At 49.0% G+C, this 14,755-nt stretch overlaps 2 protein-coding genes across 24 annotated transcripts in view; one reads left to right on the forward strand and one right to left on the reverse strand.

Moving 5' to 3' along the window:
- Positions 1-8,546, forward strand: part of CDC42BPA (CDC42 binding protein kinase alpha) — a 331,921-nt gene extending 323,375 nt beyond the window's left edge. For all 21 annotated transcript variants that reach the window (XM_034947986.3, XM_034948052.3, XM_034948013.3 and 18 more), the window contains 2 exons: positions 3,457-3,614; positions 4,038-8,546. In XM_034947986.3, coding sequence (XP_034803877.2) covers positions 3,457-3,614; positions 4,038-4,169 — 290 coding nt within the window. In that variant the 3' untranslated portion in view covers positions 4,170-8,546. The remainder of the gene's footprint in view (positions 1-3,456; positions 3,615-4,037) is intronic.
- Positions 8,547-10,874: 2,328 nt separating this feature from the next.
- The window catches only part of COQ8A (coenzyme Q8A), a 47,877-nt gene continuing 43,996 nt past the window's right edge, over positions 10,875-14,755 (reverse strand). For 2 of the 3 annotated variants that reach the window (XM_003814931.5, XM_055107286.2), the window contains exons 10-15: positions 14,562-14,655; positions 14,180-14,321; positions 13,760-13,867; positions 13,474-13,539; positions 13,078-13,164; positions 10,875-11,966 (exon numbers count right to left, since the gene is read on the reverse strand). In XM_003814931.5, the coding sequence (XP_003814979.3) occupies positions 11,682-11,966; positions 13,078-13,164; positions 13,474-13,539; positions 13,760-13,867; positions 14,180-14,321; positions 14,562-14,655 (782 nt within the window). In that variant the 3' untranslated portion in view covers positions 10,875-11,681. The remainder of the gene's footprint in view (positions 11,967-13,077; positions 13,165-13,473; positions 13,540-13,759; positions 13,868-14,179; positions 14,322-14,561; positions 14,656-14,755) is intronic. The other variant, XM_055107335.2, reaches the window with a different exon arrangement.

The raw sequence follows: 14,755 nt of genomic DNA on the forward strand, positions 1-14,755 counted from the left end.
TTGGTACCAGTACCATGTTGTTTTGGTTACTGTTGCCTTGTAGTATAGTTTGAAATCAGGTAGTATCATGCCTCCAGCTTTGTTCTTTTTGCTTAGGATTGTCTTGGCTATACAGGCTATTTTTGGTTCCATATGAAATTTAAAGTAGTTTTTTCTAATTCTGTGAAGAAAATCATTGGTAGCTTGATGGGGATAACATTAAATCTATAAATTACTTTGGGCATTATGGCCATTTTCATGATATTGATTCTTCCTATCCATAAGCTTGGAATGTTTTTCCATTTGTTTGTGTCCTCTCTCATTTCCTTGACCAGTGGTTTGTAGTTTTCCTTGAAGAGGTCCTTCACATCCCTTGTAAGTTGGATTCCTAGGTATTTTATTCTGTTTGTAGCAATTGTAATGGGAGTTCACTCATGATTTGGCTCTCTATTATTGGTGTGTAGGAATGCTTGTGATTTTTGCACACTGGTTCAAGCGGACCTAATACACACCTACAGAACTCTCCACCCCAAATCCACGGAATATACATTCTTCTCAGCACCACATCACACTTATTCTAAAACTGACCACATAATTGGAAGTAAAACACTCCTCACCAAATGCAAAGGAATGGAAATTATAAGTCTCTCAGACCACAGTGCAATCAAATTAGAACTCAGGATTAAGAATCTCACTCAAAACTGCACAACTACATGGAAACTGAACAACCTGCTCTTGAATGACTACTGGGTAAATAACGAAATGAAGGCAGAAATAAATAAGTTCTTTAAGACCAATGAGAACAAAGACACAACATACCAGAATCTCTTGAGACACAGCTAAAGCAATGTTTAGAGGGAAATTTATAGCACTAAATGCCCACAGGAGAAAGCGGGAAAGATCTAAAATCGACACCCTAACATCACAATTAAAAGAACTAGAGAAGCAAGAGCAAACACATTCAAAAGCTAGCATAAGACAAGAAATAACTAAGATCAGAGCAGAACTGAAGGAGATAGAGACACGAAAAACCCTTCAAAAAATCAGTGATTTCAGGAGCTGGTTTTTTGAAAAGATTAACAAAATAGGCCGCTAGCCAGACTAGTAAGAAAAGAGAGAAGAATCAAATAGACATAATAAAAAAATGATAAAGGGGAGATCACCACTGATCCCACAGAAATAGAAACTACCATCAAAGAATACTATAAACACCTCTACAGAAATAAAATAGAAAATCTAGAAGAAATGGATAAATTCCTGGACACATACACCTTCCCAAGTCTAAACCAGGAAGAAGTTAAATCCCTGGATATACCAATAACAAGTTCTGAAATTGAGGCAGTAATTAATAGCCTACCAGCTAAAAAAAGCCAGGACCAGGCAGATTCACAGCCGAATTCTACCAGAGGTACAAAGAGGAGCTGATACCATTCCTTCTGAAACTATTCCAAACAATAGAAAAAGAGGGACTCCTCCCTAACTCATTTTATGAGGCCAGCATCATCCTGATACCAAAACCTAGCAAAGACACAACAAAAAAAGAAAATTTCAAGCCAATATCCCTGATGAACATTGATGCGAAAATCCTCAATTAAATACTAGCAAACATTCCAGCAGCACATCAAAAAGCTTATCCACCACGATCAAGTCGGCTTCATCCCTGAGATGCAAGACTGGTTCCACATATGCAAGTCAATAAACGTAATCCATCACATAAACAGAACCAGTGACAAAAACCACATGATTATCTCAATAGATGCAGAAAAGGCCTTCGATAAAATTCAACACCTTTATACTAAAAACTCAATAAACTATTGATGGAACGTATCTCAAAATAATAGCTATTTATGACAAACCCACAGCCAATATCATACCGAATGGGCAAAAGCTGGAAGCATTCCCTTTGAAAACTGCAACCAGACAAGGATGCCCTCTCTCACCACTCCTATTCAACATAGTATTGGAAGTTCTGGCCAGGGCAACCAGACAAGAGAAGGAAATAAAGGGTATTCAGATAGGAAAAGAGGAAGTCAAATTGTCTCTGTCTGCAGGTGACATGATTGTATTAGAAAACCCCTTCATCTCAGTCCAAAATCTCCTTAAGCTGACAAGCAACTTCAGCAAAGTCTCAGGTTACAAAATCAATGTGCAGAAATGACAGGAGGACTTTTAAAGTTAAGTCAGAAACTCTGCAAGTTGTTCTGGGATAGGGCTGGGCATTGGTGTTTGTCAAGCTCCGTCATACGCTAAACAGTAAACCACCAGTGTTGCTGATCTGCAGTCAGTCAGTTACAGTGTCGAGGAAATGCCAGCGAGCCTGTGACTGCAGCCCAGGGGCTTCGCAAAGAAGCTGAGGAAGGGAGGTGGAAGGGGGATTACCAAGGACAGAGTCTGCCCAGGCAGGCTCTTGTTCAGTTTATTTATGAACGCTTGTGTATTTTGGTGGTCATTAGATAAATGTGCTGCTTTAAACTATCATTTTTTGACATTTTTCACTGAATTCTTAATGTGAAAAACAATTGAGACATGTTAAACCCGCAAAAAGTTGAAACAAGCACAACCTGTACCTTAGAGTTGTGCTAAAACCTCAACACAGTCTTTTGGACCAATCATCCTAATACTGAAACTCAGCACGATGAAGGCATGTTTAAGCAAAAACCTTGTCATAGTAGGGAATGCTAAGAGCTTTAAATAGGTACTGACAATAGCCCCGAGATTCCCCAGGGTGTTCTGGGTCTTCCCTTTTCTTCCTGTGAATGCTGCTGGTCCACTGTTACCTACCCCAACTCTGAGAACACAATAGAGAGTGACTTTGAAGAAAACCTCACTTTTATTTTACATCTCAGGCTCTTTGCCCTGTGAAGTAAAAGTACTTTTATGTTTTCTTCGTGGTTTTATGAAAATTTTCTAGAAGATAAGCGATATTTCTTCATTGAGTGGCATGGCCTCTCTCTGGGGATGGTACAACCGAGCTTCCTCATTTAGCGCATCTGTTTTGAGCCTGCCGTGTGCCATGTTCTGTGCTAGGCCCTGGAGAGGCAAAGACACCTCATCTATTGGGAGAATGGCAGGCACATGATGATAACATGACTTCATAAATGCCATGAAAGAGATGTGTGAAAGATGGCTGGGAGCCGTCAGTGGCTGGGAAAGACGTGCAAGGCAGCACCAGGCAGGTGGAGACTTGAGGGATTCCGGGGAATTGTTAACAAGCAGGGCATTGGGGCAGATGGCACAGCCTAGAGAGTGCTCGCTCACCGGGAGTCCCCGTGGCTGGGGTGGACAGGAACAGCGAGTGAGATTGCTGGATTCGGGGTTGAGCTCAGGGCAAAGGTACTACAGTTGGACTTACTGCGCTTCAGGGGAGGAGTGGTCTGGGGCCTGCAAAGGATGGCCTGTCAGCTCAGCAGTCTGTGTGCTTTCTAGAGTATTGTCCCCTCTGCATATGTAAAATTTTGCCTGCATAATGTACTGTAGGGTCATCCGCACAGAATGGCAGCGCATTAAAGAGGGAATTCTCTGGAGGAAGCTACAGTGCCAAGCGGCAGCCCATGCCCTCCCCGTCAGAGGGCTCTTTGTCCTCCGGAGGCATGGACCAAGGAAGTGATGCCCCAGCGAGGGACTTTGACGGAGAGGTGAGTGGGCAGGGTTCCGGAGATGTCATGTATCAGAAAGACTAGGGCATCTTCCCAGGCAATCCCACCACCTTGGGATTGGCCTCAGCTGCAGCAGGGTTCGGGGTCAGGGGCCAGCATTCACTCTTGGCCAGCGGGCAGCTAGGCCAGTCACTCGGGCTGCAAACTGCAGTTTTCCCAGAGGCATTCAGACTTCTGGCTTTTGTGTGAAAATACCATCATCTGTAAAGGCCTACAGAAAGGACGGAGCTTGTATGTTCCGTGCCTCTTCCTCAGCTCATAGAAGGGGCTTTATACCGACAGTGAGGCCGCCCCATGGGGTTATTTGGTCAGGGTGGCTGGAGGGGGCGGTGGTAATCTGAGCCCCTTCTGCCTCCCTTTCTCCCCCTCCTTCTCATTAATGTTTTACTTTGGGCCTTACAGGACTCTGACTCTCCGAGGCATTCCACAGCTTCCAACAGTTCGAACCTAAGCAGCCCCCCAAGCCCAGTTTCACCCCGAAAAACCAAGAGCCTCTCCCTGGAGAGCACTGACCGCGGGAGCTGGGACCCGTGAGCTGCCTCAGCACTGGGACCTCTCGCTCTCTGCTCCCTGCCACTCGCCTCCTCTCACTTTCATCTCTTCCCTCCACCTCGCCTGCTCGGCCTGAAAGCCACCAGGGGCTGGCAGCAGTAGCAGGACAGGGATTCAGGAGTTCTGACGACACGACTCTCAGATCCACGCCCCCAGCCTAACAGCAACAACAAAGACAGACTTTCCGTAGCAGCTTAGATTAACGTTGATTTCATTCCATGCACTTAGAGTTGCTTTCAGTAACATTTTACCCCTACTCCCAAAGGTAGCTTAAATAGACAGATTACACAAATGTAAGTGATAAGAATAAGATTAGACAGATTTTGCTTTCACAGTAGAGTCTCATTATAGTCCTAAAATAGCTCATGGGCTTCTCCGCATCCAGAAGGGAGAATCCGTCCCTGGAGTGGCTCACTAAGCTCTTAATCAGCAAACGCAGTGAGTATCAACCTGATTGTTGCCAGGAAATCCTTATGAATTAAAACAATGCATATTTTACTACAGTACAGAGTTTAAATGAATACATAAATGTAGAAGTACTGAATGTATATATTTAAAAGGAGCCTCTTGTATTCAACAAAAGATGGATGCATATATAAGAGAGATGATTTAATTTAAAGAAATATGTTGTTTCTTGTCTGTAATGTAATGGGTGGAAAGGCCTCAAGCTCACATTTGTAGAGAGAGAGCGAGAGAAATCAGAGTTCCCTTTATTGCCCTGTCCTCAAACTGGTCATAGGCTCTAGTCACCTGGGGAGGTGTAGAAAACACTTGCAGACCCTGGTTTTGCTGGTTTGGGGCATGCCCTGGGCACCAGAGCTTTAACATTTGAAGCCACTTCAGCAGCAGCAGCAAAAGGCGAACTCATCTCTACCCAAGATGTTTCTTTTCCTAGTGGTGGAATTTGAACACTTCTCACTTTTTATTGTATTTTATCTTCCGCAGATAAATGTAGAAATACACGATTCTGTCACCTCTGATCCCTTCCATCTGAAAGGGTACAAGGAGTGTTGTAGCTTCTGAAGGTGCAGAAAACAATTTCTAAAAATGCTTTTATTCCTGGGCTAATCCTGTCCCTCCCTAAGTCACAGCGAGGTGTCCGTCCCAGGGCTGGAGATGCTTCCCAAGGAGGAGTCTGTTTTGTTGAGAGTGGGCGTGGGCTTCTTCACATAAGCCTGGGGAAGGAAGAAAAAAAGGCTTTCATTACCAAATAATGTAAAACCTCAAAAGCAAGGGCTTCAACAGCCTTAACCAAATATTATTCCCCATAGCCAGTGGAAAATGGATGTGACAACCCCAGTGCGCAGGCCAGAGTGAGCCCAGCATGGCGCTCCGACTGGCTTCCTCTCTCAGGTGCTGGATTGTGGGGTTAGTGGCATTTCCAGCTGGATTCCTCCTGTTGTAGTTGCCATAAGGAAATGAGATGCAGAATCAGAAGGATCTATTTCTACAGAATCATTTCACCAGTTAAGCACATGAGTAGAGAAAGAGATAAAAATAAAAGTATCTCATGAAGGAAAGAGATTTTGCCTCTCTTTTACTTTTCACCTAAGTTTCTCTGAGAAATAGAGACAGGATTCTCTCTTTAAAATTCAGTGAAAATGAAGAAAGTTTTCCTGCAGTTGCTAACCCAAGTTGCAGTGTTTAAGGCCATCATTTCACTGCTGCTGTCTGTGACTCCACGTCTGTGTCACTGAGGTGGCCTGCGTGTCACTGAGGTGGCCACCATGCTGGCCTGCGGCATGTGCAGGGAGCTGAGGCTGTTTCCAGGTGATGCTGCTGTGTGGAGAAGGTTCTGAGATGCAGTGAGGGATCCTGCTGGGGATTCCATTGTAAGCACCTATAATCGGGAATTTTCATGTAACAGCTTTGACATTTAAACATTCTGAGTTTGGTGCCGGCTCAGATTTGATTATATTTTATTTTGGATGGGTGTAATTCACAGCACAGTTCTAATCTCCCAAATCTTTCTGCTTTTTAGAATGAAGTATAAAAATACTTTTGTCACCTGAATACCAAGAGTTGGCCCTTTAGTTGGATCATTGTCATATGACTTGGTAGATCCTTGTCCTCAGCACTTCACGTGAGAGAAGGGAGTCAGCCAGCCGGCCCCCTGCTTGGTGCTCGTGACCAGCTCGCACCCCTTCTGTCCACCCTTCTCTCCTCTCCTCCCCACTCTCCCCACCCTCCCCACTCTCCCCACCCTCCCCTCCTCTCCTCCTCACTCTTCCCACCCTCCCCATCCCCACCCTCCCCATCCTCCTCTTCCCTTTCCCCTTGCCTTCTCCTCTCTCCCTTCTCTTCTCAGGCAGGGAGGAGGCCATCCCAAGCCGAGATTAACAGGACTTGACATAAGCCATTAGTTTGTAGCTTTGACAAGTAATTATGAATTTTTGTTGCTTATAGGTGCTTATTTTGCAAAGGATGCTTTTAAGATCAAAATAATAACCCTACCTAAAGTCTAGGCTCCACTGCTATGGGTCATACTCTTCAGCCTCCCAACAGGGCAGATGAGAGAGAGCTACTGAGGCTTGTCTAGGTTGCCAGGCTAACTGGGCGGCTTGTCCATATTCACCCCATGGATTGCACCATGGCGCTCTTTGATTTTTCCACTGCAATGGCAAGTAATCTCATCAGTCATAATAGAGCAGTCCCGAATGCGTGCAGATTCTAAAAGCAGGGCTTTAGGAGAGAAACACTGCCAGGGGGAATAGTTTTGGGGAGGGTTTTCCCAAAATAACGGTCATCCTACTGGGTTTATCCCACCCTTAAATATGAAGCCTGTTACCTCCAGAAGCTTCTGAGAAGAATGATGTGAAAAGACAGGGAGTGGGTTCCAGGCAAAGAAAACATAATGACCATTCAGAGGAGTCAGTAGCAAAGCTCAGAGATAAAGTATTTTATTACTATCTGAAGTTATCTTTTGTTTTCATGCAGGACATTTTAAAAACGTATATGGCAGCAGAAACTTGTTTCTCAATAGAAAAAATACATTCAGAGGCATTTCTGGGATAGTCTATCTGCGTTAGTATTTGGTGCTATCTATGTCCAGCCAAGTTATCTACCCTCGAATTCTGACTAATCATGTTTTGTGCTTTGGGTATTTAGAATTACATACATATATATTATTTCTTTTTGCCAAAAACAAAAGTCTTGCTCCTTGTCAAATGATTGCTAAAGTAGATCTTACATTTTTTGTTATTATGTATGTATTTATACACACCCCCAACACACTTAGTGATTTCTGTTATTTCCTAGGGAGCACAGCTTTAAGGCTATGAGATACAACTAAAAGGAGCCCATCTATTTGGTTTTCCAGCCAATTATTGTACTCACATTTCAGGGGAGAATCTGAAATTCCTGTCATGTTTACAGCAACAATCTATCATTCCTGGCTAGCTCTCAGCCTCTCTCTCCTTCCATAGGTTAGAATTATGTCATTTTGTTACTTAGTGGCCACATCTATTTCTGAGAAAGACTGGTTACATTTATGTGGCATCTCAGGTATCATTAAGGAAAAGCCAGAGCAGGGGTGAGCAGAGGTCAAAACCACAGACGCAGCAGGGCCATTTGCCGCCTTTGGCCAGGATCACAACCACTGCAGTCTCCCAGCAGGTAGGCCTTGCCAAGCCTAAGGCTCCCCATCCAATCTAGACAGACGGGCACTCAGAGCAGACTTTGCCGTAGCCCATGTCTGGTGAGCACAACAGGGAATGAATTGGGCACTCCACTCCCCTGTCTCTCTGGCCCAGCCCTGAACTAGATGAGCTGCATTTCATGGAGCCCATTTAAAAACCTCTTTCCTTATGACTTTGTTACTCAAGTCCAGAGTTCTCTGTGCACTTCTGCTAGATAAGGAGTGTAAGCCCTGCCCCCCAGCACTGGCAGCACGCTGGGCCCTCCCCACACAGGACACCGTGCAGTTCCGGGGGAAGCTGACTCAAATCAACCTTGAAATCTCATGAAAACAAAATGACTTGTCTTTTTATTTGATAGTGTAATATCATTCATTTTATAAATTTTTTAGGGTTTTTCTCGTTGTAATATTGTACAGTTTTGCATGGCCTGGTGTGATCATTTTTTGGTTAGAATATAATGCTGACAAATGTGGATGGAGGGGAAGATACTGCTTTAGCCTATACTCCTTATTTTATTTTGTTTGGTTTTATGCCCTCAGTGTCTTAGGGAACTTTATAAGAGATCCTCTGCTACCAAACAATGATGTGGATTCTTTTGCACAGAAATATTTAAGGTGGGATGGTAAAAAATGTCACAAAAGACTCCTCACCAATATTTTATGTTGATATCACTTAATATTAACCAGACTTTGCTGTATTGCAATAAAACAGAGAACTGTTAGCATTGAGTATTTTGTCTCTTTTCCCCCCACTTGAAAGTCTGAGAAATAGAGAAAGGTGCCACCTCTCCGCCTGTCACTTCTCTTCTTTCTGCTGGCCTCCTTCCTCATCCAGGCTGCTTCCTTATGCCGTAAAAGGACATGGGGTTAGTTTGCCCCTGTGGTTTAATCTAGGACTTTCTTAATTTCTTCCTTAGCTCGGGTAAGAATGATGTTCAATTCTCCTGAAGCTTTCAACTCCCTTCTTCTGGCCAGAACTTTGCTGTTGCTGTTACTTCGGTCCACAAGACCAAACCCTGGCTGCGTGAGGTTTCCTGAGTGGCCCTGACAGTGTGAATGTGGGAGCAGTTTGATTTTGTGTCACTTAAACAAGACGGACTGTTACTGCTTTTCTGGAGTTAGAACGGTTCATCTAAGAACATACGGGGAAGGTCCAGGGGTGGGGTTAAAGGAACTCCTGAACTGGTGGCAGCTAAGTAGTTATTCGGAGAATACTTCCGGTTCCAATGGCCCATGGAATTGACATTTGTGGCTGATACTGTTATGTTGGTTTGCTATAGTGTCAGCCATGCAGTGCTTTAGAACAGGGCTTGGCAACCCTTTTCTGTCCAGGACCAGTTAAGAAATCCTTGTGCTTTTGTGTATATAGTTTGCTGCAGCTCCCCGGCTCTGGCATTTCAGTGCAAAAACAGCCTTAGCCTGCTACGTACATAAACGAGAGTGGCTGTGCCCCAATAAAACTTACAGAAATGCAGTGGGCCAGATTTGGCCCTTGGACCATCATAGTTTGCCAGCCCTTCGTTTGGTCCCCTTAGTGTAGACTGTATGTAAGACTAGACTGTATGTCTTGTTCCAAATCCTCATTCTGCCACTTAACCTCTGGGCCTCTTTTTTTTTTTTCCTCTCTAAAAAGGCCCACTTGGAGTGTCAAGAGTTAATGCACTCAGAATCTAACTTCTAGCCTATGGTTTAGTGTTTTGTCCTTATGAGTAACCGCCAAAGCCTACAGTAACAAATATTTTTTTGTTGTGCGGTGTCCAGCCCTTCACGAGATGTTAGGGATACGAAGACACAGACCCTGGGAAAATCAAGCCATGATTTGCCATGTTCTCATGCCCATGTCTCAGTGTGAATGGGTGAGCACGGGGAGTCATTCATCACAATACTGTAAAAATCAAAATAGGTACAAAAGAATAAGTATGTGTGGCCAGCTTCAGAGCCAGCTTTACTTGGGGATTAAAGTCATTTGCAATCCAGTGATCCCCACTGTCTTCACAGGGAGGGCTCTAGTTCTCAGCCGGCTCTCAGACTTAGGACACACAAACCACATTCCAGTTTCCCTTAGAAAACTTCTCCTGTTCCAGCAGTTATGGTGGTGGTTCCTGGGGAAGCAAATGCTGGCTGTTCTTCTCCTCTCCCTTGCCCCCACATGCTGCTGCTGCTTGACTTGTTTGGCTTGTTGTTCAAGAGGAATAGACTGTGAGAGCCCTGGCTGGGGCTGGCCTGGGTTCTTCCCCTGCTGTTTACTCTGCAGGGCGATGGCTTCAGATCTGAGTGCTGCAGAGGAGTTCGCTAAACAGCAGCAAATAGCCTTAAGAAGAGGGCCACAAGAGGAGTTTCAGCCAGGGATCTGACAGACAGTGGTGCTGGGCGCCGCTGCTAGCCAGGCAGCCTCACGGATGCCACCCAGGCCTCTCCATCCTGTCCCGGAGCCCACTGGGTCTGCTACTCGGCAATCCCAAATTTCAGAAACTATATTTTCTTTCTTTAAGAACCCTGAAAGCCTATACCTCTCAAAGCCTCTTTTGGGCCTGTGCATTCTGCAGATGCACTTTCAACTGCTCACAGGTCCGTAGAAAGGGCCCCAGCTCAGTGTCCAGTGTGTCCTGTTATCTAGGAATCAGTCTGGTCCCAGGAAAAGCCACTTTTCAGGACGTGGTCCTCAACTGCAGCTGATATCTAGAGAGGAGACGTCTCACTGTGATGCAGACCTGGCATCAGCCGTGCTGGCAGGTGTCACTGTCCTCCCAGTTGCCACCATCACCAGGTACAGCAGCTTCAGGAGTGTGGTACGGCCACCCGGGGGCTGGGGCAGTGACACCGCAACCTCTCCTCCTGTTCTCCACCCCTCCCACCTCCCTTCTTACAGGGAACGGGGCTGAGCCTTCCAGGTTCAGGGCCAAGGGCCTCATGCTGAACCAGTCCCAAACCTTGCAAATGGGCTGTGACACTGAACCTGCTGACCGTCAGGTCAGAAAAGAACCACCACCACGAGCTAGAAGATACGGGTCGTCATTCTCCAGAATACAGAAGAGGGTACACGCGCCAAAGCACTTCCCATGAGCATTTTTATTAAATTGAAACAAGTTGTTGATTCGATAATTACAAGACTTGTACAAAAATTCACAGCGCCTGTGAGGAGCCTTTGGCTGGAACTGGTGACACCTGTGCCTCTCCGGACAGAGGAAGGAAGTCCCACCCCGCCTTCCAGCAGCAGCGAGCCTGTGTCTGGCATTCCCTGTTCCGCTGCTCCCACCCTCACTGTGGGGCAGCAGTTCTTTAGGAACATTCAGCTGTCAAAGGTGAGAGCCAGCCCCACAGGCCTGGGCCTCGCAGGCTTAAGGAGCACTTGTTGGCACTGTTAGCTCAGCACCTCTCCCAGCTCCAGCCCATCGGCTGGAGAGGAAAAGGGCAGAAAACACAAATCTCACTCTAGAAACACATACACACACCTACTACACAGATGATAAAATCCCACAATCGTATCTGTTCATGTTACTGGGTTTTGCACTGAACAGAGATTGGAAGGGAGTCAGGACTCTCTCCCTTCTGCTTAACATTCACATCAGGAAAAAGAAGAAAACAAAGTTGCCCTTTCATCTTCATCTGCTTATTTCAGAGGACACACGGAGGCAGACTGACCGAGCAGTGGGGCTTCATCTTCATTCTTGCACTTCTCACCCTACAACCATTTAGCAACAGAAACCGTGGAAAGCGCTGGCTACGGGGCTCCAGGCAGCCACCCCCCTTACTGGGCAAAGGAGTTAAAAAGAGCATCACCACCACCTCGCTACTGGTTTTTGGCCTGTCTGAGGGAGAGAGTTCCCGCGGAGCCGGCCTGGGCGTGGCCCGCAGCCCTACTGCTGGGCCTGCCTCTTGCAGTAGTTGCTGTAGGCCTCCTCGAACATGGCCTTGCAGGGGAAGCGGGCCTTCAGCTTGGAGCAGATGAGGAAGGAGCCCCCCATCTTCCTGTGCAGGGAGTAGGTTTCCTCGGGTGGGGGGACGAGACGGTGCCTCAGCATGACGGGAATCAGGTTGTGGATCTTCTCGGTGGTGCTCTGGGTGCCAAAATCAAAGGGCTCATCGGAGGCGAAGGCCTCCCCCAGGATGAGGATGGCATCCAAGTGGGCGTCTTCCATGACCTGGGGCAGGAGAGGAAGGATAAATGGCGGCGAGACACCAGAGCCCTCCACCAGCCCGGGTTCCTCCCACAGTGCCCGGGGCGCTGAGTTCTCATTCAAAGCTCTGCTGTAAACTGGATTACATCATGGTAATGGGCATAAACTCAAACCCACAGGGGCCGGGAACACGAGGGTAACATGAACTGGGCTGATGTGATCAAAAGGGAGTGGCGGGGCCTGTGGCAGAGTGCAGAGGATGCGTCCCGCCTCGTGGCACTCATTCAGAGTTTTAACAAAACACTGTTCTGGACAAAAAGAACAGAGTCCATGGGCCTGAGCTGGCAGGGCCTCCCACCATGCGTGTCTGAGCCTGCCAGAGTCCACCCAAGACACACCCAGCAGCCGTGTGTCTGCCCACGGGAACTAGCAACCTAAGGAAGCCGCCGCCAGCAGAGCAGGGGAGAGGAGCTGCCGCCAGGGACAGCCCAAGGTGGTCAGAGGGACGGGGCAGCCAGGAATCGAGTCAGTGCGAGTGGCCATAAGGAAGAGGTGGGAGAGAGCTGCTGCCCGCTGAGCGCTTACAGCTGAGATAAGGGGGGCTCAGAGATACTGACAAGCCTCAAATGACACTCCTATGAGACGGCAGACCCAAGGCTTGACCTGGATTTCTTTAACTCCTTCCCCACTGTCAAACAGCAAGCGGAAAATGCCACTTTGTGGGTGGCTTCAGGCGGCACCAGCACAGACCGTTCCCCTTTATTTAAAAGGCTTCTAAGGTTTCTTCCAACTCCCCCCAGGGAGGCTCGATGAGGGGAGGGCTGGGGCTTCCCTTCCCACTTGCTCCGCACGTTGGCTCAATCGAGGCCCAACCCCAAGCCCTAAGTGGGCAAGAGTGAGAGGCAGAAACAAGAGCTTCACGACAAGTCCCCAACTCACTGGCCCACTCGGAAAATCTCACGCACAGCAGGGCAGCATGGGCCGGGGTGGGCCCCAGCTTTCGGACCGTGCCCAAGGAGGCCCGGGCTCTGGGGGCCCCTTGAGGGCAGCTGCCCCCTGTGCTTTCATCCATTCTTACACAGGGAGCCGGGCCCTGGGTCAGCAGGCCCGGGGGATCCCCCGCAACCCTGCTCACCTTGACCTCATAGCCGGTGAGGAACTTCATCTCTATGGATTTCGCCCGCACAGTCTCCCTGTCCCTGTCAGCAGCAGCCCTGATGATCTGGGGAGAGGCACAGGAGGGGACTGTGGGCAGCATGGAAAGAAAAGCTCCCGACATCCCAGGGAGCCAAGTGCCACACCCGAGCCCACCCCACCCTCATCCTCTCCCTGCACAGGGCCCCCGGCCAGTGCTGTGACACGCCTGGCAGCTGTCAGCCTAACTGCCTGCTGTCACCAGACCTGAGGGGCAGGCAGCGCAGATGGGGACACAAGGGCAGGAACCCAGTCATTCTCCCTACCCCGAGTCCCCCAGCATCCTGTCCCAGCCTCAGAAAAACATGGACCAAGGCCAGGGCCCCTCTCCAGTTACCTGAATGTAGAGGTCGGTGAAGGATCTGTCATATTCCCGCGTTGCCCCAAAATCCAAAAGAGCCACCTGGGGACAGAGACACCAGGAGAAGTTTGGCCCTGGTGCTCCACGGTGCGGGTGTGTGGGGCCGGGAAGGGGGTGCAACAGAGGGCAGTGAGGATCCCCACTCCCAGAGCCCTGAGCTCTCTGCTGACTTTCCCAGGACAAGGGGCAGTCCAGGGCCTCACGTGCCCCATTCGGAGAAGCTCTCAGGCCTGGCTGCGGGTGCCCCCACCCTGGGGCTCACCTTGTGCTGCTGGGGGTCATAGAAGAAGTTGGACCAGTTGGGGTCTGTTTGCATGAAGTGGAACTCGAACAGCTCCCTCAGGCACAGAACCAGGATGTTGTAGCAGATCTGTGGACAGCGCAAAGGGTCTGTGTCAGGCAGCACCACACTGCCTGGTGCCCTGGGAGACTGGGGCCAGAGAAGCCCCTGCCTCCTGTTTTACCCACCCTACCCTGGGGACTGTTTGATTCCCAGTGTTACTTGGGCCAGGGAAGGCAGCAGCTCCCCTGTGTCCCCCTAAGTCCCACTGGTGCTACTTCACTGCCCCTCACCCCCAGGGAGCACCTCAGGGCTCCAAGTCCCCAGCTCACACTATTAGGTCACCAAACAGCCACACAGCAGGGCCACCCTGGCCCCACCTGTCTGCTGGCACAGACAAACCTCGTTCCGAATCTCCTGGCTGAGCCCTTCGGCCTGGTCCAAGGGGAAGCCGGACACCAGCTCTGTGGTCAGCACATGTGGGCTGCAGAGTTCATCCACAATCTCAGGCACATAGAAGAAGGGGTGGCCCTTCAGCAGGTCCCTGGGTAGGGGAGGGAGGTCACGCCCTAGCCACAGGCCCTCCACACCGTCCCCCCCCACACACACACACCCCCAACCAGGCAGAGGGCCCTCCTTCACCCCAGGCAGGATATGGCCTCGGCCCAGGCTGCAACCCCAGCCCTCTGCCCCTCAGAGCTGGAGGGGCCTTCACCAGCTGCTGAACATGGTCCCTTCTGCCTCCCTGGTGCAAACACGCAAGGGGCCCGGCCGGGGGCCACACCTGAACTTGCGGGCGCAGGCGGCCTCTCGCTGGTAGTCACACTCCAGGGCCAGCTCCCGCCTCAGCACGTCGATCAGGTGCTCGGGGAACAGGCCTGGGCCGGGGAGGAGGGCATCAGCAAGGAAGGGGGCTCTGCAGGGAGGACCCCCTCTGGTCCCCAGAACCCAACACAGATGCCTGCCACCCACTCCTGC

Source organism: Pan paniscus, chromosome 1, assembly GCF_029289425.2.
Source record: "Pan paniscus chromosome 1, NHGRI_mPanPan1-v2.0_pri, whole genome shotgun sequence".
NCBI lineage: Eukaryota > Metazoa > Chordata > Mammalia > Primates > Hominidae > Pan > Pan paniscus.